The sequence below is a fragment of the Ochotona curzoniae genome, unplaced genomic scaffold (genome assembly GCF_017591425.1).
Source record: "Ochotona curzoniae isolate NIBS_2020 unplaced genomic scaffold, NIBS_Ocur_1.0 scaffold_3208, whole genome shotgun sequence".
NCBI classification, from domain to species: Eukaryota; Metazoa; Chordata; class Mammalia; order Lagomorpha; family Ochotonidae; genus Ochotona; species Ochotona curzoniae.
Window position 1 is genome coordinate 60,026,529 of NW_024467106.1, and position 24,694 is coordinate 60,051,222.

Consider the following 24,694-nt stretch of genomic DNA (forward strand, 5'->3'; position numbering starts at 1 on the left):
AGAAGGCAGTGTTGCAGCTGGGCTGTGTTCCTTGTGTTGCATTTGTGAGTGGGTGCCTCATCCCCATCCTCTGCGTGCCCGGGAGTTAGAGTTCTGACTCCATGTAGACACACACGCCTGTTCATGTGCAGGAGGCGAGCTGCCTGATTGACGACAGGAAGCAGACTGCTGGCTGTAGTGTGTCAAAGAAGGCGGTCAGAGCAAGGAGAGTGGCAGGGCTGGAAGGGCTGAGAGCTTCATCAGGCCTGCAAGTGAGGCGTGAGTGGTCAAGGAAGAGCAGCTGAGTGCAGGGAGGCCACCGGTCGGGTCTGATGTGGAAAGCATGTGCAGCTGGCCTGGGCCGCCCCACAAGATGCATGTGGGCGTGAGAAGCGGCGGTGCTGTGTGCTTGGGTGCTGCCGTGTGCTTGGCTCTGGGAAGCCGCGTGACTGTGTAGGGGTGTCTTCCCCAGGTGTTCCACACAGCCTCTCTGGTGTACCCATTGGACGATGAGCCTCCCGTCTTGACCACCTTCTCCAGCTGCCTGAGACCCCAAGCCTGCTGGGCTCCTGCTGAGGCGGCCAGGTTGATTGTCATGCACCCAGATGGCAATAGCATGCAGCTGGTGGTCAGCACCTATGAGCTAAGGGCCAAGAAGTCCAAGCAAGAAGTGGAGATTGTGGGTAAGGGTCCCTGTGCTGGTCCCAGCAGGCCAGCAGGTGTGTCCCCACCACTGCAGCATGACTCTTTGCCAGTTTCCCTTTGGGAAAGACTCAGGAGATGGTAGAGTGGCCTCCTGCTGTGATTTGATGCACTGGTTGAGTAGTGGTGCACTTGGTTTGAGTTTGGCACCCTGTGTGGCCCTGGCATTCAGATGCTCTTAGCCTGCCCTCTCCTGACTTACCTTTCTGCCTCCATTACTCTGATTGCCCTTTCCTCCAATGAAAGGCCCTCTACTCTATTTCCCAGGCCTTGCATTGCTCCCCCAAACCTTCCTTACGATTCTCCCATGTTTTCTATTGTATTCTACCCATTTGTTTTCATGTCCATAATTTGACCAACATTTGCACTCTGAGATTCCTGGCAGCTGAGGGAAAATGCAAAAAAAAAAAAAAAAAAAAAAAAAAAGAACATGTGTAACACATCCTGTGACTGATATGGGAAAACATGGAATCTTCACAAGGACATTTTTTTTTTCTTGGTCAAAAGGAATTCTACACAGTACAAAGGACAGTTTCCTCAGCAGTAATTTTTAGCAGATGTCATCCATGTCACATAGGTGTCCTGTGGCCATTTCTGACATGACCTAGACATACCTGGGAGGAAGCACAGAAGGAAGAGAGCCGCATTTCTTCATAGTCCAAGTTGGTATCCCTGTCCCAAAATATTTACACCTGGAAGTGTTTTGATTCTTGGATTTTCCACCTTGATTTTGGAATGTTTACCTGATATACAGTGAGTTATCTTGGGCATGGGACCTAAGACTAAACAGAAGATTAAAGTGTTTCATATATGTTTTAAACCTATGGCCTAATAATAATCCCATAAGGACTTTATTTAATAAGTGCTCTAAGTCATTTTGTACGTGTTAATCCATCAGAGGTCAAGCGTGGCGTTTTCTGTTTGTGCCTCATCATGTTGACACAGTGTTAGATTTTGGATATTTGGGTTAGAGCTATTCAACCCTTCCTCCATGTTGCGTGTTGTGCTAGTCACTTCCACACACACAGAGGACATTGAGTCTTTGCTGCTGCTCGTCAGTGAGCCATAAGCAGCAGTAGTTTTGAGCTGCCGCCTGGGGGACTTGGTAGAAGAATTGCATGGATTAGGATTGAATGCAGGTCTAACTGCAAAGCTGTTTGTTTTTTCAGTGTACCACATGTCTTAGGTGAGGCCTGTGTCTGTATCAGGGAAACCCACCTGTTTTTCTCTTTTTTAATTTCAAAAAGTACAACAGATTGCCAGCTTCCTGTTGCCAGACAGCGTAAAGCCTCCAAACCTCATGAGGAGCCATGGCTCGCAGGTGCTCCTGCTGGTCTCGGGACTGCAGCTGGTGCTGTTCAGCATCCACGGCCTGCAGCTGGCAGCCTTCCAGGACCACCAGAGGCCCATCACGTCCGTGTGGGTGGTGAGTACCTGCCCCTGCCATGTCATAGCTCCCACCTTTGGTAGTCTACCCCTTGATATTTTTCTCTTTGAAGACTTCTTTCTTTGAAAATCAGAGAAAGAAGACAGAGAAAGAGGTCTTCCATCCACTGAGTCACTCTCCAAGCAGCTGCAATAGGCAGGATTGGTCCAGGATGTAGCCGGGAGCCCATACTTCTAGGTCTTCCTCTTGGGTGGCAGGGGCCCAAGTTCTTGGACCATCTTGTGCTGCTTTCCCAGATCTATTGGCAGGGAGCTGTGTCAGTAGAGGACTCTGTAGTGTGGGATGCCTGTGTTCCAAGTGGTTTAAGCTGCCACATCATGCCGGCCCTCTTGACTTTTCATTTCCAGGACCCAAGCCGAGTAATCACCTCATCGCTTGATCTCTCTTTGCGTGTCTATGTGTGGAAGAAGGAGAACAAGTTCCCGGTCCTCAAGAGCTGCTATCACTTGCTTGGGGGATCTCACCGATGGGCCAGGTAATTGTTTCTGTTCTTCCTTACTTTGCCTATAAAATGACTTTGCATGGCATGCTCAAAAAGTATTTGACAAGGAAATATTGCAAGGGTGTTCTAGAATTTGAAGACCTAGATAGACCCAGTCAATGGGCAAATGACTGGTCACATTCTGTTCCCTGTTAGGAAACCAGCTTGCTAACCAAGGCTGTGCATCTGTAGTGTGCAAACTACCTCATACAGCTGGCATTGCACCTGTGTTGCAGATGAAAACGAACATATAGATGTGGATGCGTTCCCTAGAGATGGCAGCCAGACCTGTGCTAGGTCCTGATTCTGACTTTATGGAAGAAAACAAGTGTACCTTTCCAGCTCACGTAGTTCATCTCCTTCATCAAAGAAATCATCTGACTCATAGGAATTGACAATTCTAAATTGTGGGGCGCTAGCTTAGAATTGCTGAGATGAGACCAGTCCCCCTGCTCCTCTCTCAGAATTTCCTAGCATGTCTGGAGACAGTGTGACTGAAGCAGCCACTGTCAGGAGGAGCCAGAACCACTGCTCCCACCAGACAGTGTGCCAGCACTTGTTCACTGTTGCAGAGTCAAAGGCCAAGGGAAGGCGAGGTGGGATGGCAGCTGCTGGGGGAAGCTGGGCCCCGCCTCCATGGGAAGGCTTTGACCACTTCCATGTTTGCCTTTTCTCCCCTTGACACCCAGCCTGGCCCTTCTCTTTGCAGTGGGTACATGCATGTGGAAAGTGACAGCATGAGTATCGTAGGCATAGAAGCCAGAAGCGTTGGAACGAGTGTTCTGAGGTCATTCTGCTTCAAAGTGGAGCGTGGCTGAGAGGACTGCACCATATCCAAGATATTTTCACTTTGGTAAAAGGGCTTGTAGAGATACAAAGACTGAATGGGTTATGTCATGGGTATTGGGAAAGGAATGAGAAATGCCTAGATGTCGACACTGTCCCAGGCACCGGCAATGGCTTTGCTCTTGAATTCTGTCAGCAAGCCAGTGAAACAGGTGCTATTGTTCCTGCTTTTTACACAAGGAACACAGAATGAGAGAAGGAGCCTGTTAGTAGCCCATCTTGGAGCTGCTGAGCAGCTTGCACAAGCCCATAGAGACAGTAAGAGACAGAGAATGGGTAACTTAAGTGTGTGGGTACTGACAAGTGCACATTGAATGTACTGGGATTATGATGTGTTGTTGTTGTTGTTGTTGTCCAATTCTGTAGTTAAATACATATTTTTCTCTAATCTGTCTTGTGTGCTTTTGTTCACATGAACACGTAGTTTTTGCTGGTGCAGCATTGATAACTATGGTACTGCTTGATGACTTAAGGTCTGCCATTCTTGCTTTAGCCTCAATGGCCCTGCCTGGAATTGGTCAGCATAGGTACTTTGCTTGGGCTAATGAGAATTTCCCAATTGTTAGTTGTAAGCAAAATTGTTAGTTGTAAGGGCTGGGCCGAGGCTGATCCAGGGCTAGGCCGTGGCTGATCCTGGGCTGGGCCATGGCTGGGCTGGGCTGGGCTGGGGCTTGGCCGGGGCAGGGCAGATCTGGGCAGGGGCTGGATCCAGGCATGGGCTGGGTCTAGTCCGGGGCTGGGTCAGGGCTTGGCCGGGACTGATCCAGGACTGGTCCGAGGCTGATTTTGGTCTGGGCCAGGGCTGGGCTGCAGCTGAACCATGGCTGGTTGGGGCGGGGCTGGGCTGGGGCTGCATTGGGGCTGGGCAGGGGTTAGGATGGGGCTGGGTTGGGGTTGGGCCACACTGGGCTGGGGCTGGTCGGGGCTAGGCAAGGGCTGTGTTGAGGCTGGGCCGGTGCTGGGCAGGGGCTGGGTCGAGGCTGGGCAGGGCTGGGCTGGGGCTGGGCTGGGGAGAACTGGGCTTTGACGGGGCTGGTCTGGGGCTGGTCTGGGGCTGGTCTGGGGCTGGTCTGGGGCTGGTTCGGGGCTGATCCAGGGCTGGGTAGGAGCTGACCATGGCTGGTCCGGGGCTGATTCAGGGCTGGGTCGGGTTCGGAGCCGGGGTTGGCCCAGGGCTAATCCAGGGCTATTGCAGGGCTGGGCAGGGACACAGCATGGTCTGGCCGGGGCTTGGCCAGGGCTGATCCGGGGCTGGACCGGGGCAGAGCTGGGGCTGGGCTGGGGCTGGGCAGGGGCTGAGAAGGGGCTGAGCCGGGGCTGAGCCAGGGGTGGGCCGGTGGTGGGCCGAGGCTGGGCCGGGGTGGGCCCGGGCGGGGCCGGGGCTGAATCAGGGCTGGCAGGGGCTGATCCAGGGCTGGGCCGGGGTTGGGCTGAGGCTGGGCTGGGGCTGGGCAGGGGCTGAGCCAGGGCTGATCCAGGGCTGGGCTGGGGCTGAGCAGGGGCTGGGCAGGGGCTGCGCAGGGGTGGAGCAGGGGCTGGGGTGAGGCTGGGCCGGGGCTGGGCCGGGGTTGAGCAGGGGCTGAGCCAGGGCGGATCCGGGGCTGGGCTGGGGCTTGGCAGGGGCTGGGCAGGGGCGGAGCTGGGGCTGTGCTGGGGCTGGGCCGGGGCTGGGCTGGGTCTGGGCCGAGTCTGGGTTGGGTCTGGGCAGGGGCTTTCTGGGGCTGATATGGGGCTGGACTGGGGATGATCTGGGGCTGGGCAGGGGCTCGGCTGGGGCTGGGCTGGGGCTGGGCTGGGGCTGAGCTGGGGCTGAGCTGGGGCTGAGCCAGGGGTGGGCTTGGGTTTGGCCGGGGCTCGGCAGGGGCTGTGCCGGGGCTGATTCAGGGCTGGCAGGTGCTAATCCATGGCTGGGCCGGGGCTGATACACACAGTACATTCTTATTATTTATAGACATCCCTTCTTCCCCCTGTTCCATGGAACCTGATCATCAGCAGTTGGGTTGTTTCTCTTCGCAGGCAGCCTGTGCTGAGGGGAACCTCTACGCTCTGATGCTGCCTCAGCTGCAGCTGGTCTCCAGAGTGACTGCATTTCCCAATGTTCCCGTGCAGCTCCTGTCTTCTCCTGACTGCCAGTGGGTGTTTGCGTCAAGTCAGAATTCAGACCTTGAGCCGAAGGTCAGTGCTTTGTGAGCCCTTCTCGTTGGAGCCTGGCTTCCTGGGAGGAGGAAAAGGCTCTGTACTCCAGGAGTTGTGAGCTGTGGACTCAAGGCAGCTGCTTGTGCAGGAGCATAGGCACAGCCTGGCGGGTGGAGCCTGCTGGAGTGTTGCTCACTGTGAGTTGCATTCTGTCCTTTGCCCAGGTCTGTTCACCCTAGCAGAGTCCACTCCTGGACCTGGCTCATGCCACTGCAGCCTGTGCTTTTTGGCTGTGAGTCGGCTGAGTAGGGGTCGATTCAGAACAGTTGGGGGTCCGAGGATCTTGGTGGAACTTCTCAGGAACTGCTTGAGTGTCTGAAAGTTAGGAGGGGTGGGCAGGTCAGGTGTGGAGAATATCCTGGTGGCACGGAAGGTGCGTGCACTGATGCAGAAGGCAGTGTTGCAGCTGGGCTGTGTTCCTTGTGTTGCATTTGTGAGTGGGTGCCTCATCCCCATCCTCTGCGTGCCCGGGAGTTAGAGTTCTGACTCCATGTAGACACACACGCCTGTTCATGTGCAGGAGGCGAGCTGCCTGATTGACGACAGGAAGCAGACTGCTGGCTGTAGTGTGTCAAAGAAGGCGGTCAGAGCAAGGAGAGTGGCAGGGCTGGAAGGGCTGAGAGCTTCATCAGGCCTGCAAGTGAGGCGTGAGTGGTCAAGGAAGAGCAGCTGAGTGCAGGGAGGCCACCGGTCGGGTCTGATGTGGAAAGCATGTGCAGCTGGCCTGGGCCGCCCCACAAGATGCATGTGGGCGTGAGAAGCGGCGGTGCTGTGTGCTTGGGTGCTGCCGTGTGCTTGGCTCTGGGAAGCCGCGTGACTGTGTAGGGGTGTCTTCCCCAGGTGTTCCACACAGCCTCTCTGGTGTACCCATTGGACGATGAGCCTCCCGTCTTGACCACCTTCTCCAGCTGCCTGAGACCCCAAGCCTGCTGGGCTCCTGCTGAGGCGGCCAGGTTGATTGTCATGCACCCAGATGGCAATAGCATGCAGCTGGTGGTCAGCACCTATGAGCTAAGGGCCAAGAAGTCCAAGCAAGAAGTGGAGATTGTGGGTAAGGGTCCCTGTGCTGGTCCCAGCAGGCCAGCAGGTGTGTCCCCACCACTGCAGCATGACTCTTTGCCAGTTTCCCTTTGGGAAAGACTCAGAAGATGGTAGAGTGGCCTCCTGCTGTGATTTGATGCACTGGTTGAGTAGTGGTGCACTTGGTTTGAGTTTGGCACCCTGTGTGGCCCTGGCATTCAGATGCTCTTAGCCTGCCCTCTCCTGACTTACCTTTCTGCCTCCATTACTCTGATTGCCCTTTCCTCCAATGAAAGGCCCTCTACTCTATTTCCCAGGCCTTGCATTGCTCCCCCAAACCTTCCTTACGATTCTCCCATGTTTTCTATTGTATTCTACCCATTTGTTTTCATGTCCATAATTTGACCAACATTTGCACTCTGAGATTCCTGGCAGCTGAGGGAAAATGCAAAAAAAAAAAAAAAAAAAAAAAAAGAACGTGTGTAACACATCCTGTGACTGATATGGGAAAACATGGAATCTTCACAAGGACATTTTTTTTTTCTTGGTCAAAAGGAATCCTACACAGTACAAAGGACAGTTTCCTCAGCAGTAATTTTTAGCAGATGTCATCCATGTCACATAGGTGTCCTGTGGCCATTTCTGACATGACCTAGACATACCTGGGAGGAAGCACAGAAGGAAGAGAGCCGCATTTCTTCATAGTCCAAGTTGGTATCCCTGTCCCAAAATATTTACACCTGGAAGTGTTTTGATTCTTGGATTTTCCACCTTGATTTTGGAATGTTTACCTGATATACAGTGAGTTATCTTGGGCATGGGACCTAAGACTAAACAGAAGATTAAAGTGTTTCATATATGTTTTAAACCTATGACCTAATAATAATCCCATAAGGACTTTATTTAATAAGTGCTCTAAGTCATTTTGTACGTGTTAATCCATCAGAGGTCAAGCGTGGCGTTTTCTGTTTGTGCCTCATCATGTTGACACAGTGTTAGATTTTGGATATTTGGGTTAGAGCTATTCAACCCCTCCTCCGTGTTGCGTGTTGTGCTAGTCGCTTCCACACACACAGAGGACATTGAGTCTGCTGCTGCTCGTCAGTGAGCCATAAGCAGCAGTAGTTTTGAGCTGCCGCCTGGGGGACTTGGTAGAAGAATTGCATGGATTAGGATTGAATGCAGGTCTAACTGCAAAGCTGTTTGTTTTTTCAGTGTACCACATGTCTTAGGTGAGGCCTGTGTCTGTATCAGGGAAACCCACCTGTTTTTCTCTTTTTTAATTTCAAAAAGTACAACAGATTGCCAGCTTCCTGTTGCCAGACAGCGTAAAGCCTCCAAACCTCATGAGGAGCCATGGCTCGCAGGTGCTCCTGCTGGTCTCGGGACTGCAGCTGGTGCTGTTCAGCATCCACGGCCTGCAGCTGGCAGCCTTCCAGGACCACCAGAGGCCCATCACGTCCGTGTGGGTGGTGAGTACCTGCCCCTGCCATGTCATAGCTCCCACCTTTGGTAGTCTACCCCTTGATATTTTTCTCTTTGAAGACTTCTTTCTTTGAAAATCAGAGAAAGAAGACAGAGAAAGAGGTCTTCCATCCACTGAGTCACTCTCCAAGCAGCTGCAATAGGCAGGATTGGTCCAGGATGTAGCCGGGAGCCCATACTTCTAGGTCTTCCTCTTGGGTGGCAGGGGCCCAAGTTCTTGGACCATCTTGTGCTGCTTTCCCAGATCTATTGGCAGGGAGCTGTGTCAGTAGAGGACTCTGTAGTGTGGGATGCCTGTGTTCCAAGTGGTTTAAGCTGCCACATCATGCCGGCCCTCTTGACTTTTCATTTCCAGGACCCAAGCCGAGTAATCACCTCATCGCTTGATCTCTCTTTGCGTGTCTATGTGTGGAAGAAGGAGAACAAGTTCCCGGTCCTCAAGAGCTGCTATCACTTGCTTGGGGGATCTCACCGATGGGCCAGGTAATTGTTTCTGTTCTTCCTTACTTTGCCTATAAAATGACTTTGCATGGCATGCTCAAAAAGTATTTGACAGGGAAATATTGCAAGGGTGTTCTAGAATTTGAAGACCTAGATAGACCCAGTCAATGGGCAAATGACTGGTCACATTCTGTTCCCTGTTAGGAAACCAGCTTGCTAACCAAGGCTGTGCATCTGTAGTGTGCAAACTACCTCATACAGCTGGCATTGCACCTGTGTTGCAGATGAAAACGAACATATAGATGTGGATGCGTTCCCTAGAGATGGCAGCCAGACCTGTGCTAGGTCCTGATTCTGACTTTATGGAAGAAAACAAGTGTACCTTTCCAGCTCACGTAGTTCATCTCCTTCATCAAAGAAATCATCTGACTCATAGGAATTGACAATTCTAAATTGTGGGGCGCTAGCTTAGAATTGCTGAGATGAGACCAGTCCCCCTGCTCCTCTCTCAGAATTTCCTAGCATGTCTGGAGACAGTGTGACTGAAGCAGCCACTGTCAGGAGGAGCCAGAACCACTGCTCCCACCAGACAGTGTGCCAGCACTTGTTCACTGTTGCAGAGTCAAAGGCCAAGGGAAGGCGAGGTGGGATGGCAGCTGCTGGGGGAAGCTGGGCCCCGCCTCCATGGGAAGGCTTTGACCACTTCCATGTTTGCCTTTTCTCCCCTTGACACCCAGCCTGGCCCTTCTCTTTGCAGTGGGTACATGCATGTGGAAAGTGACAGCATGAGTATCGTAGGCATAGAAGCCAGAAGCGTTGGAACGAGTGTTCTGAGGTCATTCTGCTTCAAAGTGGAGCGTGGCTGAGAGGACTGCACCATATCCAAGATATTTTCACTTTGGTAAAAGGGCTTGTAGAGATACAAAGACTGAATGGGTTATGTCATGGGTATTGGGAAAGGAATGAGAAATGCCTAGATGTCGACACTGTCCCAGGCACCGGCAATGGCTTTGCTCTTGAATTCTGTCAGCAAGCCAGTGAAACAGGTGCTATTGTTCCTGCTTTTTACACAAGGAACACAGAATGAGAGAAGGAGCCTGTTAGTAGCCCATCTTGGAGCTGCTGAGCATCTTGCACAAGACCATAGAGACAGTAAGAGACAGAGAATGGGTAACTTAAGTGTGTGGGTACTGACAAGTGCACATTGAATGTACTGGGATTATGATGTGTTGTTGTTGTTGTTGTCCAATTCTGTAGTTAAATACATATTTTTCTCTAATCTGTCTTGTGTGCTTTTGTTCACATGAACACGTAGTTTTTGCTGGTGCAGCATTGATAACTATGGTACTGCTTGATGACTTAAGGTCTGCCATTCTTGCTTTAGCCTCAATGGCCCTGCCTGGAATTGGTCAGCATAGGTACTTTGCTTGGGCTAATGAGAATTTCCCAATTGTTAGTTGTAAGCAAAATTGTTAGTTGTAAGGGCTGGGCCGAGGCTGATCCAGGGCTAGGCCGTGGCTGATCCTGGGCTGGGCCATGGCTGGGCTGGGCTGGGCTGGGGCTTGGCCGGGGCAGGGCAGATCTGGGCAGGGGCTGGATCCAGGCATGGGCTGGGTCTAGTCCGGGGCTGGGTCAGGGCTTGGCCGGGACTGATCCAGGACTGGTCCGAGGCTGATTTTGGTCTGGGCCAGGGCTGGGCTGCAGCTGAACCATGGCTGGTTGGGGCGGGGCTGGGCTGGGGCTGCATTGGGGCTGGGCAGGGGTTAGGATGGGGCTGGGTTGGGGTTGGGCCACACTGGGCTGGGGCTGGTCGGGGCTAGGCAAGGGCTGTGTTGAGGCTGGGCCGGTGCTGGGCAGGGGCTGGGTCGAGGCTGGGCAGGGCTGGGCTGGGGCTGGGCTGGGGAGAACTGGGCTTTGACGGGGCTGGTCTGGGGCTGGTCTGGGGCTGGTCTGGGGCTGGTCTGGGGCTGGTTCGGGGCTGATCCAGGGCTGGGTAGGAGCTGACCATGGCTGGTCCGGGGCTGATTCAGGGCTGGGTCGGGTTCGGAGCCGGGGTTGGCCCAGGGCTAATCCAGGGCTATTGCAGGGCTGGGCAGGGACACAGCATGGTCTGGCCGGGGCTTGGCCAGGGCTGATCCGGGGCTGGACCGGGGCAGAGCTGGGGCTGGGCTGGGGCTGGGCAGGGGCTGAGAAGGGGCTGAGCCGGGGCTGAGCCAGGGGTGGGCCGGTGGTGGGCCGAGGCTGGGCCGGGGTGGGCCCGGGCGGGGCCGGGGCTGAATCAGGGCTGGCAGGGGCTGATCCAGGGCTGGGCCGGGGTTGGGCTGAGGCTGGGCTGGGGCTGGGCAGGGGCTGAGCCAGGGCTGATCCAGGGCTGGGCTGGGGCTGAGCAGGGGCTGGGCAGGGGCTGCGCAGGGGTGGAGCAGGGGCTGGGGTGAGGCTGGGCCGGGGCTGGGCCGGGGTTGAGCAGGGGCTGAGCCAGGGCGGATCCGGGGCTGGGCTGGGGCTTGGCAGGGGCTGGGCAGGGGCGGAGCTGGGGCTGTGCTGGGGCTGGGCCGGGGCTGGGCTGGGTCTGGGCCGAGTCTGGGTTGGGTCTGGGCAGGGGCTTTCTGGGGCTGATATGGGGCTGGACTGGGGATGATCTGGGGCTGGGCAGGGGCTCGGCTGGGGCTGGGCTGGGCTGGGCTGGGGCTGAGCTGGGGCTGAGCTGGGGCTGAGCCAGGGGTGGGCTTGGGTTTGGCCGGGGCTCGGCAGGGGCTGTGCCGGGGCTGATTCAGGGCTGGCAGGTGCTAATCCATGGCTGGGCCGGGGCTGATACACACAGTACATTCTTATTATTTATAGACATCCCTTCTTCCCCCTGTTCCATGGAACCTGATCATCAGCAGTTGGGTTGTTTCTCTTCGCAGGCAGCCTGTGCTGAGGGGAACCTCTACGCTCTGATGCTGCCTCAGCTGCAGCTGGTCTCCAGAGTGACTGCATTTCCCAATGTTCCCGTGCAGCTCCTGTCTTCTCCTGACTGCCAGTGGGTGTTTGCGTCAAGTCAGAATTCAGACCTTGAGCCGAAGGTCAGTGCTTTGTGAGCCCTTCTCGTTGGAGCCTGGCTTCCTGGGAGGAGGAAAAGGCTCTGTACTCCAGGAGTTGTGAGCTGTGGACTCAAGGCAGCTGCTTGTGCAGGAGCATAGGCACAGCCTGGCGGGTGGAGCCTGCTGGAGTGTTGCTCACTGTGAGTTGCATTCTGTCCTTTGCCCAGGTCTGTTCACCCTAGCAGAGTCCACTCCTGGACCTGGCTCATGCCACTGCAGCCTGTGCTTTTTGGCTGTGAGTCGGCTGAGTAGGGGTCGATTCAGAACAGTTGGGGGTCCGAGGATCTTGGTGGAACTTCTCAGGAACTGCTTGAGTGTCTGAAAGTTAGGAGGGGTGGGCAGGTCAGGTGTGGAGAATATCCTGGTGGCACGGAAGGTGCGTGCACTGATGCAGAAGGCAGTGTTGCAGCTGGGCTGTGTTCCTTGTGTTGCATTTGTGAGTGGGTGCCTCATCCCCATCCTCTGCGTGCCCGGGAGTTAGAGTTCTGACTCCATGTAGACACACACGCCTGTTCATGTGCAGGAGGCGAGCTGCCTGATTGACGACAGGAAGCAGACTGCTGGCTGTAGTGTGTCAAAGAAGGCGGTCAGAGCAAGGAGAGTGGCAGGGCTGGAAGGGCTGAGAGCTTCATCAGGCCTGCAAGTGAGGCGTGAGTGGTCAAGGAAGAGCAGCTGAGTGCAGGGAGGCCACCGGTCGGGTCTGATGTGGAAAGCATGTGCAGCTGGCCTGGGCCGCCCCACAAGATGCATGTGGGCGTGAGAAGCGGCGGTGCTGTGTGCTTGGGTGCTGCCGTGTGCTTGGCTCTGGGAAGCCGCGTGACTGTGTAGGGGTGTCTTCCCCAGGTGTTCCACACAGCCTCTCTGGTGTACCCATTGGACGATGAGCCTCCCGTCTTGACCACCTTCTCCAGCTGCCTGAGACCCCAAGCCTGCTGGGCTCCTGCTGAGGCGGCCAGGTTGATTGTCATGCACCCAGATGGCAATAGCATGCAGCTGGTGGTCAGCACCTATGAGCTAAGGGCCAAGAAGTCCAAGCAAGAAGTGGAGATTGTGGGTAAGGGTCCCTGTGCTGGTCCCAGCAGGCCAGCAGGTGTGTCCCCACCACTGCAGCATGACTCTTTGCCAGTTTCCCTTTGGGAAAGACTCAGAAGATGGTAGAGTGGCCTCCTGCTGTGATTTGATGCACTGGTTGAGTAGTGGTGCACTTGGTTTGAGTTTGGCACCCTGTGTGGCCCTGGCATTCAGATGCTCTTAGCCTGCCCTCTCCTGACTTACCTTTCTGCCTCCATTACTCTGATTGCCCTTTCCTCCAATGAAAGGCCCTCTACTCTATTTCCCAGGCCTTGCATTGCTCCCCCAAACCTTCCTTACGATTCTCCCATGTTTTCTATTGTATTCTACCCATTTGTTTTCATGTCCATAATTTGACCAACATTTGCACTCTGAGATTCCTGGCAGCTGAGGGAAAATGCAAAAAAAAAAAAAAAAAAAAAAAAAGAACGTGTGTAACACATCCTGTGACTGATATGGGAAAACATGGAATCTTCACAAGGACATTTTTTTTTTCTTGGTCAAAAGGAATCCTACACAGTACAAAGGACAGTTTCCTCAGCAGTAATTTTTAGCAGATGTCATCCATGTCACATAGGTGTCCTGTGGCCATTTCTGACATGACCTAGACATACCTGGGAGGAAGCACAGAAGGAAGAGAGCCGCATTTCTTCATAGTCCAAGTTGGTATCCCTGTCCCAAAATATTTACACCTGGAAGTGTTTTGATTCTTGGATTTTCCACCTTGATTTTGGAATGTTTACCTGATATACAGTGAGTTATCTTGGGCATGGGACCTAAGACTAAACAGAAGATTAAAGTGTTTCATATATGTTTTAAACCTATGACCTAATAATAATCCCATAAGGACTTTATTTAATAAGTGCTCTAAGTCATTTTGTACGTGTTAATCCATCAGAGGTCAAGCGTGGCGTTTTCTGTTTGTGCCTCATCATGTTGACACAGTGTTAGATTTTGGATATTTGGGTTAGAGCTATTCAACCCTCCTCCGTGTTGCGTGTTGTGCTAGTCGCTTCCACACACACAGAGGACATTGAGTCTGCTGCTGCTCGTCAGTGAGCCATAAGCAGCAGTAGTTTTGAGCTGCCGCCTGGGGGACTTGGTAGAAGAATTGCATGGATTAGGATTGAATGCAGGTCTAACTGCAAAGCTGTTTGTTTTTTCAGTGTACCACATGTCTTAGGTGAGGCCTGTGTCTGTATCAGGGAAACCCACCTGTTTTTCTCTTTTTTAATTTCAAAAAGTACAACAGATTGCCAGCTTCCTGTTGCCAGACAGCGTAAAGCCTCCAAACCTCATGAGGAGCCATGGCTCGCAGGTGCTCCTGCTGGTCTCGGGACTGCAGCTGGTGCTGTTCAGCATCCACGGCCTGCAGCTGGCAGCCTTCCAGGACCACCAGAGGCCCATCACGTCCGTGTGGGTGGTGAGTACCTGCCCCTGCCATGTCATAGCTCCCACCTTTGGTAGTCTACCCCTTGATATTTTTCTCTTTGAAGACTTCTTTCTTTGAAAATCAGAGAAAGAAGACAGAGAAAGAGGTCTTCCATCCACTGAGTCACTCTCCAAGCAGCTGCAATAGGCAGGATTGGTCCAGGATGTAGCCGGGAGCCCATACTTCTAGGTCTTCCTCTTGGGTGGCAGGGGCCCAAGTTCTTGGACCATCTTGTGCTGCTTTCCCAGATCTATTGGCAGGGAGCTGTGTCAGTAGAGGACTCTGTAGTGTGGGATGCCTGTGTTCCAAGTGGTTTAAGCTGCCACATCATGCCGGCCCTCTTGACTTTTCATTTCCAGGACCCAAGCCGAGTAATCACCTCATCGCTTGATCTCTCTTTGCGTGTCTATGTGTGGAAGAAGGAGAACAAGTTCCCGGTCCTCAAGAGCTGCTATCACTTGCTTGGGGGATCTCACCGATGGGCCAGGTAATTGTTTCTGTTCTTCCTTACTTTGCCTATAAAATGACTTTGCATGGCATGCTCAAAAAGTGTTTGACAAGGAAATATTGCAAGGGTGTTCTAGAATTTGAAGACCTAGATAGACCCAGTCAATGGGCAAATGACTGGTCACATTCTGTTCCCTGTTAGGAAACCAGCTTGCTAACCAAGGCTGTGCATCTGTAGTGTGCAAACTACCTCATACAGCTGGCATTGCACCTGTGTTGCAGATGAAAACGAACATATAGATGTGGATGCGTTCCCTAGAGATGGCAGCCAGACCTGTGCTAGGTCCTGATTCTGACTTTATGGAAGAAAACAAGTGTACCTTTCCAGCTCACGTAGTTCATCTCCTTCATCAAAGAAATCATCTGACTCATAGGAATTGACAATTCTAAATTGTGGGGCGCTAGCTTAGAATTGCTGAGATGAGACCAGTCCCCCTGCTCCTCTCTCAGAATTTCCTAGCATGTCTGGAGACAGTGTGACTGAAGCAGCCACTGTCAGGAGGAGCCAGAACCACTGCTCCCACCAGACAGTGTGCCAGCACTTGTTCACTGTTGCAGAGTCAAAGGCCAAGGGAAGGCGAGGTGGGATGGCAGCTGCTGGGGGAAGCTGGGCCCCGCCTCCATGGGAAGGCTTTGACCACTTCCATGTTTGCCTTTTCTCCCCTTGACACCCAGCCTGGCCCTTCTCTTTGCAGTGGGTACATGCATGTGGAAAGTGACAGCATGAGTATCGTAGGCATAGAAGCCAGAAGCGTTGGAACGAGTGTTCTGAGGTCATTCTGCTTCAAAGTGGAGCGTGGCTGAGAGGACTGCACCATATCCAAGATATTTTCACTTTGGTAAAAGGGCTTGTAGAGATACAAAGACTGAATGGGTTATGTCATGGGTATTGGGAAAGGAATGAGAAATGCCTAGATGTCGACACTGTCCCAGGCACCGGCAATGGCTTTGCTCTTGAATTCTGTCAGCAAGCCAGTGAAACAGGTGCTATTGTTCCTGCTTTTTACACAAGGAACACAGAATGAGAGAAGGAGCCTGTTAGTAGCCCATCTTGGAGCTGCTGAGCAGCTTGCACAAGCCCATAGAGACAGTAAGAGACAGAGAATGGGTAACTTAAGTGTGTGGGTACTGACAAGTGCACATTGAATGTACTGGGATTATGATGTGTTGTTGTTGTTGTTGTTGTCCAATTCTGTAGTTAAATACATATTTTTCTCTAATCTGTCTTGTGTGCTTTTGTTCACATGAACACGTAGTTTTTGCTGCTGCAGCATTGGTAACTATGGTACTGCTTGATGACTTAAGGTCTGCCATTCTTGCTTTAGCCTCAATGGCCCTGCCTGGAATTGGTCAGCATAGGTACTTTGCTTGGGCTAATGAGAATTTCCCAATTGTTAGTTGTAAGCAAAATTGTTAGTTGTAAGGGCTGGGCCGAGGCTGATCCAGGGCTAGGCCGTGGCTGATCCTGGGCTGGGCCATGGCTGGGCTGGGCTGGGCTGGGGCTTGGCCGGGGCAGGGCAGATCTGGGCAGGGGCTGGATCCAGGCATGGGCTGGGTCTAGTCCGGGGCTGGGTCAGGGCTTGGCCGGGACTGATCCAGGACTGGTCCGAGGCTGATTTTGGTCTGGGCCAGGGCTGGGCTGCAGCTGAACCATGGCTGGTTGGGGCGGGGCTGGGCTGGGGCTGCATTGGGGCTGGGCAGGGGTTAGGATGGGGCTGGGTTGGGGTTGGGCCACACTGGGCTGGGGCTGGTCGGGGCTAGGCAAGGGCTGTGTTGAGGCTGGGCCGGTGCTGGGCAGGGGCTGGGTCGAGGCTGGGCAGGGCTGGGCTGGGGCTGGGCTGGGGAGAACTGGGCTTTGACGGGGCTGGTCTGGGGCTGGTCTGGGGCTGGTCTGGGGCTGGTTCGGGGCTGATCCAGGGCTGGGTAGGAGCTGACCATGGCTGGTCCGGGGCTGATTCAGGGCTGGGTCGGGTTCGGAGCCGGGGTTGGGCCAGGGCTAATCCAGGGCTATTGCAGGGCTGGGCAGGGACACAGCATGGTCTGGCCGGGGCTTGGCCAGGGCTGATCCGGGGCTGGACCGGGGCAGAGCTGGGGCTGGGCTGGGGCTGGGCAGGGGCTGAGAAGGGGCTGAGCCGGGGCTGAGCCAGGGGTGGGCCGGTGGTGGGCCGAGGCTGGGCCGGGGTGGGCCCGGGCGGGGCCGGGGCTGAATCAGGGCTGGCAGGGGCTGATCCAGGGCTGGGCCGGGGTTGGGCTGAGGCTGGGCTGGGGCTGGGCAGGGGCTGAGCCAGGGCTGATCCAGGGCTGGGCTGGGGCTGAGCAGGGGCTGGGCAGGGGCTGCGCAGGGGTGGAGCAGGGGCTGGGGTGAGGCTGGGCCGGGGCTGGGCCGGGGTTGAGCAGGGGCTGAGCCAGGGCGGATCCGGGGCTGGGCTGGGGCTTGGCAGGGGCTGGGCAGGGGCGGAGCTGGGGCTGTGCTGGGGCTGGGCCGGGGCTGGGCTGGGTCTGGGCCGAGTCTGGGTTGGGTCTGGGCAGGGGCTTTCTGGGGCTGATATGGGGCTGGACTGGGGATGATCTGGGGCTGGGCAGGGGCTGGGCTGGGGCTGGGCTGGGGCTGGGCTGGGGCTGAGCTGGGGCTGAGCCAGGGGTGGGCTTGGGTTTGGCCGGGGCTCGGCAGGGGCTGTGCCGGGGCTGATTCAGGGCTGGCAGGTGCTAATCCATGGCTGGGCCGGGGCTGATACACACAGTACATTCTTATTATTTATAGACATCCCTTCTTCCCCCTGTTCCATGGAACCTGATCATCAGCAGTTGGGTTGTTTCTCTTCGCAGGCAGCCTGTGCTGAGGGGAACCTCTACGCTCTGATGCTGCCTCAGCTGCAGCTGGTCTCCAGAGTGACTGCATTTCCCAATGTTCCCGTGCAGCTCCTGTCTTCTCCTGACTGCCAGTGGGTGTTTGCGTCAAGTCAGAATTCAGACCTTGAGCCGAAGGTCAGTGCTTTGTGAGCCCTTCTCGTTGGAGCCTGGCTTCCTGGGAGGAGGAAAAGGCTCTGTACTCCAGGAGTTGTGAGCTGTGGACTCAAGGCAGCTGCTTGTGCAGGAGCATAGGCACAGCCTGGCGGGTGGAGCCTGCTGGAGTGTTGCTCACTGTGAGTTGCATTCTGTCCTTTGCCCAGGTCTGTTCACCCTAGCAGAGTCCACTCCTGGACCTGGCTCATGCCACTGCAGCCTGTGCTTTTTGGCTGTGAGTCGGCTGAGTAGGGGTCGATTCAGAACAGTTGGGGGTCCGAGGATCTTGGTGGAACTTCTCAGGAACTGCTTGAGTGTCTGAAAGTTAGGAGGGGTGGGCAGGTCAGGTGTGGAGAATATCCTGGTGGCACGGAAGGTGCGTGCACTGATGCAGAAGGCAGTGTTGCAGCTGGGCTGTGTTCCTTGTGTTGCATTTGTGAGTGGGTGCCTCATCCCCATCCTCTGCGTGCCCGGGAGTTAGAGTTCTGACTCCATGTAGACACACACGCCTGTTCATGTGCAGGAGGCGAGCTGCCTGATTGACGACAGGAAGCAGACTGCTGGCTGTAGTGTGTCAAAGAAGGCGGTCAGAGCAAGGAGAGTGGCAGGGCTGGAAGGGCTGAGAGCTTCATCAGGCCTGCAAGTGAGGCGTGAGTGGTCAAGGAAGAGCAGCTGAGTGCAGGGAGGCCACCGGTCGGGTCTGATGTGGAAAGCATGTGCAGCTGGCCTGGGCCGCCCCACAAGATGCATGTGGGCGTGAGAAGCGGCGGTGCTGTGTGCTTGGGTGCTGCCGTGTGCTTGGCTCTGGGAAGCCGCGTGACTGTGTAGGGGTGTCTTCCCCAGGTGTTCCACACAGCCTCTCTGGTGTACCCATTGGACGATGAGCCTCCCGTCTTGACCACCTTCTCCAGCTGCCTGAGACCCCAAGCCTGCTGGGCTCCTGCTGAGGCGGCCAGGTTGATTGTCATGCACCCAGATGGCAATAGCATGCAGCTGGTGGTCAGCACCTATGAGCTAAGGGCCAAGAAGTCCAAGCAAGAAGTGGAGATTGTGGGTAAGGGTCCCTGTGCTGGTCCCAGCAGGCCAGCAGGTGTGTCCCCACCACTGCAGCATGACTCTTTGCCAGTTTCCCTTTGGGAAAGACTCAGGAGATGGTAGAGTGGCCTCCTGCTGTGATTTGATGCACTGGTTGAGTAGTGGTGCACTTGGTTTGAGTTTGGCACCCTGTGTGGCCCTGGCATTCAGATGCTCTTAGCCTGCCCTCTCCTGACTTACCTTTCTGCCTCCATTACTCTGATTGCCCTTTCCTCCAATGAAAGGCCCTCTACTCTATTTCCCAGGCCTTGCATTGCTCCCCCAAACCTTCCTTACGATTCTCCCATGTTTTCTATTGTATTCTACCCATTTGTTTTCATGTCCATAATTTGACCAACATTTGCACTCTGAGATTCCTGGCAGCTGAGGGAAAATGCAAAAAAAAAAAAAAAAAAAAAAAAAGAACGTGTGTAACACATCCTGTGACTGATATGGGAAAACATGGAATCTTCACAAGGACATTTTTTTTTTCTTGGTCAAAAGGAATCCTACACAGTACAAAGGACAGTTTCCTCAGCAGTAATTTTTAGCAGATGTCATCCATGTCACATAGGTGTCCTGTGGCCATTTCTGACATGACCTAGACATACCTGGGAGGAAGCACAGAAGGAAGAGAGCCGCATTTCTTCATAGTCCAAGTTGGTATCCCTGTCCCAAAATATTTACACCTGGAAGTGTTTTGATTCTTGGATTTTCCACCTTGATTTTGGAATGTTTACCTGATATACAGTGAGTTATCTTGGGCATGGGACCTAAGACTAAACAGAAGATTAAAGTGTTTCATATATGTTTTAAACCTATGGCCTAATAATAATCCCATAAGGACTTTATTTAATAAGTGCTCTAAGTCATTTTGTACGTGTTAATCCATCAGAGGTCAAGCGTGGCGTTTTCTGTTTGTGCCTCATCATGTTGACACAGTGTTAGATTTTGGATATTTGGGTTAGAGCTATTCAACCCTTCCTCCATGTTGCGTGTTGTGCTAGTCACTTCCACACACACAGAGGACATTGAGTCTTTGCTGCTGCTCGTCAGTGAGCCATAAGCAGCAGTAGTTTTGAGCTGCCGCCTGGGGGACTTGGTAGAAGAATTGCATGGATTAGGATTGAATGCAGGTCTAACTGCAAAGCTGTTTGTTTTTTCAGTGTACCACATGTCTTAGGTGAGGCCTGTGTCTGTATCAGGGAAACCCACCTGTTTTTCTCTTTTTTAATTTCAAAAAGTACAACAGATTGCCAGCTTCCTGTTGCCAGACAGCGTAAAGCCTCCAAACCTCATGAGGAGCCATGGCTCGCAGGTGCTCCTGCTGGTCTCGGGACTGCAGCTGGTGCTGTTCAGCATCCACGGCCTGCAGCTGGCAGCCTTCCAGGACCACCAGAGGCCCATCACGTCCGTGTGGGTGGTGAGTACCTGCCCCTGCCATGTCATAGCTCCCACCTTTGGTAGTCTACCCCTTGATATTTTTCTCTTTGAAGACTTCTTTCTTTGAAAATCAGAGAAAGAAGACAGAGAAAGAGGTCTTCCATCCACTGAGTCACTCTCCAAGCAGCTGCAATAGGCAGGATTGGTCCAGGATGTAGCCGGGAGCCCATACTTCTAGGTCTTCCTCTTGGGTGGCAGGGGCCCAAGTTCTTGGACCATCTTGTGCTGCTTTCCCAGATCTATTGGCAGGGAGCTGTGTCAGTAGAGGACTCTGTAGTGTGGGATGCCTGTGTTCCAAGTGGTTTAAGCTGCCACATCATGCCGGCCCTCTTGACTTTTCATTTCCAGGACCCAAGCCGAGTAATCACCTCATCGCTTGATCTCTCTTTGCGTGTCTATGTGTGGAAGAAGGAGAACAAGTTCCCGGTCCTCAAGAGCTGCTATCACTTGCTTGGGGGATCTCACCGATGGGCCAGGTAATTGTTTCTGTTCTTCCTTACTTTGCCTATAAAATGACTTTGCATGGCATGCTCAAAAAGTGTTTGACAAGGAAATATTGCAAGGGTGTTCTAGAATTTGAAGACCTAGATAGACCCAGTCAATGGGCAAATGACTGGTCACATTCTGTTCCCTGTTAGGAAACCAGCTTGCTAACCAAGGCTGTGCATCTGTAGTGTGCAAACTACCTCATACAGCTGGCATTGCACCTGTGTTGCAGATGAAAACGAACATATAGATGTGGATGCGTTCCCTAGAGATGGCAGCCAGACCTGTGCTAGGTCCTGATTCTGACTTTATGGAAGAAAACAAGTGTACCTTTCCAGCTCACGTAGTTCATCTCCTTCATCAAAGAAATCATCTGACTCATAGGAATTGACAATTCTAAATTGTGGGGCGCTAGCTTAGAATTGCTGAGATGAGACCAGTCCCCCTGCTCCTCTCTCAGAATTTCCTAGCATGTCTGGAGACAGTGTGACTGAAGCAGCCACTGTCAGGAGGAGCCAGAACCACTGCTCCCACCAGACAGTGTGCCAGCACTTGTTCACTGTTGCAGAGTCAAAGGCCAAGGGAAGGCGAGGTGGGATGGCAGCTGCTGGGGGAAGCTGGGCCCCGCCTCCATGGGAAGGCTTTGACCACTTCCATGTTTGCCTTTTCTCCCCTTGACACCCAGCCTGGCCCTTCTCTTTGCAGTGGGTACATGCATGTGGAAAGTGACAGCATGAGTATCGTAGGCATAGAAGCCAGAAGCGTTGGAACGAGTGTTCTGAGGTCATTCTGCTTCAAAGTGGAGCGTGGCTGAGAGGACTGCACCATATCCAAGATATTTTCACTTTGGTAAAAGGGCTTGTAGAGATACAAAGACTGAATGGGTTATGTCATGGGTATTGGGAAAGGAATGAGAAATGCCTAGATGTCGACACTGTCCCAGGCACCGGCAATGGCTTTGCTCTTGAATTCTGTCAGCAAGCCAGTGAAACAGGTGCTATTGTTCCTGCTTTTTACACAAGGAACACAGAATGAGAGAAGGAGCCTGTTAGTAGCCCATCTTGGAGCTGCTGAGCAGCTTGCACAAGCCCATAGAGACAGTAAGAGACAGAGAATGGGTAACTTAAGTGTGTGGGTACTGACAAGTGCACATTGAATGTACTGGGATTATGATGTGTTGTTGTTGTTGTTGTTGTCCAATTCTGTAGTTAAATACATATTTTTCTCTAATCTGTCTTGTGTGCTTTTGTTCACATGAACACGTAGTTTTTGCTGCTGCAGCATTGGTAACTATGGTACTGCTTGATGACTTAAGGTCTGCCATTCTTGCTTTAGCCTCAATGGCCCTGCCTGGAATTGGTCAGCATAGGTACTTTGCTTGGGCTAATGAGAATTTCCCAATTGTTAGTTGTAAGCAAAATTGTTAGTTGTAAGGGCTGGGCCGAGGCTGATCCAGGGCTAGGCCGTGGCTGATCCTGGGCTGGGCCATGGCTGGGCTGGGCTGGGCTGGGGCTTGGCCGGGGCAGGGCAGATCTGGGCAGGGGCTGGATCCAGGCATGGGCTGGGTCTAGTCCGGGGCTGGGTCAGGGCTTGGCCGGGACTGATCCAGGACTGGTCCGAGGCTGATTTTGGTCTGGGCCAGGGCTGGGCTGCAGCTGAACCATGGCTGGTTGGGGCGGGGCTGGGCTGGGGCTGCATTGGGGCTGGGCAGGGGTTAGGATGGGGCTGGGTTGGGGTTGGGCCACACTGGGCTGGGGCTGGTCGGGGCTAGGCAAGGGCTGTGTTGAGGCTGGGCCGGTGCTGGGCAGGGGCTGGGTCGAGGCTGGGCAGGGCTGGGCTGGGGCTGGGCTGGGGAGAACTGGGCTTTGACGGGGCTGGTCTGGGGCTGGTCTGGGGCTGGTCTGGGGCTGGTTCGGGGCTGATCCAGGGCTGGGTAGGAGCTGACCATGGCTGGTCCGGGGCTGATTCAGGGCTGGGTCGGGTTCGGAGCCGGGGTTGGGCCAGGGCTAATCCAGGGCTATTGCAGGGCTGGGCAGGGACACAGCATGGTCTGGCCGGGGCTTGGCCAGGGCTGATCCGGGGCTGGACCGGGGCAGAGCTGGGGCTGGGCTGGGGCTGGGCAGGGGCTGAGAAGGGGCTGAGCCGGGGCTGAGCCAGGGGTGGGCCGGTGGTGGGCCGAGGCTGGGCCGGGGTGGGCCCGGGCGGGGCCGGGGCTGAATCAGGGCTGGCAGGGGCTGATCCAGGGCTGGGCCGGGGTTGGGCTGAGGCTGGGCTGGGGCTGGGCAGGGGCTGAGCCAGGGCTGAGCCAGGGCTGGGCTGGGGCTGAGCAGGGGCTGGGCAGGGGCTGCGCAGGGGTGGAGCAGGGGCTGGGGTGAGGCTGGGCCGGGGCTGGGCCGGGGTTGAGCAGGGGCTGAGCCAGGGCGGATCCGGGGCTGGGCTGGGGCTTGGCAGGGGCTGGGCAGGGGCGGAGCTGGGGCTGTGCTGGGGCTGGGCCGGGGCTGGGCTGGGTCTGGGCCGAGTCTGGGTTGGGTCTGGGCAGGGGCTTTCTGGGGCTGATATGGGGCTGGACTGGGGATGATCTGGGGCTGGGCAGGGGCTGGGCTGGGGCTGGGCTGGGGCTGGGCTGGGGCTGAGCTGGGGCTGAGCCAGGGGTGGGCTTGGGTTTGGCCGGGGCTCGGCAGGGGCTGTGCCGGGGCTGATTCAGGGCTGGCAGGTGCTAATCCATGGCTGGGCCGGGGCTGATACACACAGTACATTCTTATTATTTATAGACATCCCTTCTTCCCCCTGTTCCATGGAACCTGATCATCAGCAGTTGGGTTGTTTCTCTTCGCAGGCAGCCTGTGCTGAGGGGAACCTCTACGCTCTGATGCTGCCTCAGCTGCAGCTGGTCTCCAGAGTGACTGCATTTCCCAATGTTCCCGTGCAGCTCCTGTCTTCTCCTGACTGCCAGTGGGTGTTTGCGTCAAGTCAGAATTCAGACCTTGAGCCGAAGGTCAGTGCTTTGTGAGCCCTTCTCGTTGGAGCCTGGCTTCCTGGGAGGAGGAAAAGGCTCTGTACTCCAGGAGTTGTGAGCTGTGGACTCAAGGCAGCTGCTTGTGCAGGAGCATAGGCACAGCCTGGCGGGTGGAGCCTGCTGGAGTGTTGCTCACTGTGAGTTGCATTCTGTCCTTTGCCCAGGTCTGTTCACCCTAGCAGAGTCCACTCCTGGACCTGGCTCATGCCACTGCAGCCTGTGCTTTTTGGCTGTGAGTCGGCTGAGTAGGGGTCGATTCAGAACAGTTGGGGGTCCGAGGATCTTGGTGGAACTTCTCAGGAACTGCTTGAGTGTCTGAAAGTTAGGAGGGGTGGGCAGGTCAGGTGTGGAGAATATCCTGGTGGCACGGAAGGTGCGTGCACTGATGCAGAAGGCAGTGTTGCAGCTGGGCTGTGTTCCTTGTGTTGCATTTGTGAGTGGGTGCCTCATCCCCATCCTCTGCGTGCCCGGGAGTTAGAGTTCTGACTCCATGTAGACACACACGCCTGTTCATGTGCAGGAGGCGAGCTGCCTGATTGACGACAGGAAGCAGACTGCTGGCTGTAGTGTGTCAAAGAAGGCGGTCAGAGCAAGGAGAGTGGCAGGGCTGGAAGGGCTGAGAGCTTCATCAGGCCTGCAAGTGAGGCGTGAGTGGTCAAGGAAGAGCAGCTGAGTGCAGGGAGGCCACCGGTCGGGTCTGATGTGGAAAGCATGTGCAGCTGGCCTGGGCCGCCCCACAAGATGCATGTGGGCGTGAGAAGCGGCGGTGCTGTGTGCTTGGGTGCTGCCGTGTGCTTGGCTCTGGGAAGCCGCGTGACTGTGTAGGGGTGTCTTCCCCAGGTGTTCCACACAGCCTCTCTGGTGTACCCATTGGACGATGAGCCTCCCGTCTTGACCACCTTCTCCAGCTGCCTGAGACCCCAAGCCTGCTGGGCTCCTGCTGAGGCGGCCAGGTTGATTGTCATGCACCCAGATGGCAATA

General features: G+C 54.7%; 2 protein-coding genes and 1 long non-coding RNA gene across 3 annotated transcripts; all 3 read left to right on the top strand.

The window, feature by feature from the left end:
* The first annotated feature begins 352 nt into the window (after positions 1-352).
* Positions 353-9,870, top strand: LOC121144986 (F-box/WD repeat-containing protein 12-like). The gene is made up of 9 exons (XM_040963613.1): positions 353-364; positions 452-662; positions 1,959-2,107; positions 3,346-3,462; positions 5,472-5,630; positions 6,492-6,702; positions 7,965-8,143; positions 8,512-8,639; positions 9,355-9,870. Exons 1-9 carry the CDS (start codon positions 353-355, stop codon positions 9,461-9,463), a joined length of 1,275 nt encoding a protein of 424 aa, XP_040819547.1. The 3' UTR covers positions 9,464-9,870.
* Positions 9,602-21,707, top strand: LOC121144987 (F-box/WD repeat-containing protein 12-like). The gene is made up of 10 exons (XM_040963614.1): positions 9,602-9,643; positions 11,504-11,662; positions 12,524-12,734; positions 14,026-14,174; positions 15,413-15,529; positions 17,517-17,675; positions 18,537-18,747; positions 20,012-20,190; positions 20,559-20,686; positions 21,402-21,707. Exons 1-10 carry the CDS (start codon positions 9,602-9,604, stop codon positions 21,508-21,510), a joined length of 1,464 nt encoding a protein of 487 aa, XP_040819548.1. The 3' UTR covers positions 21,511-21,707.
* Positions 21,708-23,635: 1,928 nt separating this feature from the next.
* Positions 23,636-24,680, top strand: LOC121144671. The gene is made up of 2 exons (XR_005881906.1): positions 23,636-23,849; positions 24,553-24,680. It is a non-coding gene; the product is annotated as an uncharacterized LOC121144671 (long non-coding RNA).
* Positions 24,681-24,694: the final 14 nt, after the last annotated feature.

What these genes read in the sequence shown, in the direction of transcription:
- LOC121144986 (XM_040963613.1), top strand. An exon ending in GCAAGAAGTGGAGATTGTGG is followed by an intron (nt 663 to 1,958) that starts GTAAGGGTCCCT and finishes TCCTGTTGCCAG; the next exon opens with ACAGCGTAAAGCCTCCAAAC. An exon ending in CCATCACGTCCGTGTGGGTG is followed by an intron (nt 8,144 to 8,511) that starts GTGAGTACCTGC and finishes TTTCATTTCCAG; the next exon opens with GACCCAAGCCGAGTAATCAC.
- LOC121144987 (XM_040963614.1), top strand. Translation starts at nt 9,602, where the DNA reads ATGGCTTTGCTCTTGAATTCTGTCAGCAAGCCAGTGAAACAG. An exon ending in GCAAGAAGTGGAGATTGTGG is followed by an intron (nt 18,748 to 20,011) that starts GTAAGGGTCCCT and finishes AATTTCAAAAAG; the next exon opens with TACAACAGATTGCCAGCTTC. An exon ending in CCATCACGTCCGTGTGGGTG is followed by an intron (nt 20,191 to 20,558) that starts GTGAGTACCTGC and finishes TTTCATTTCCAG; the next exon opens with GACCCAAGCCGAGTAATCAC.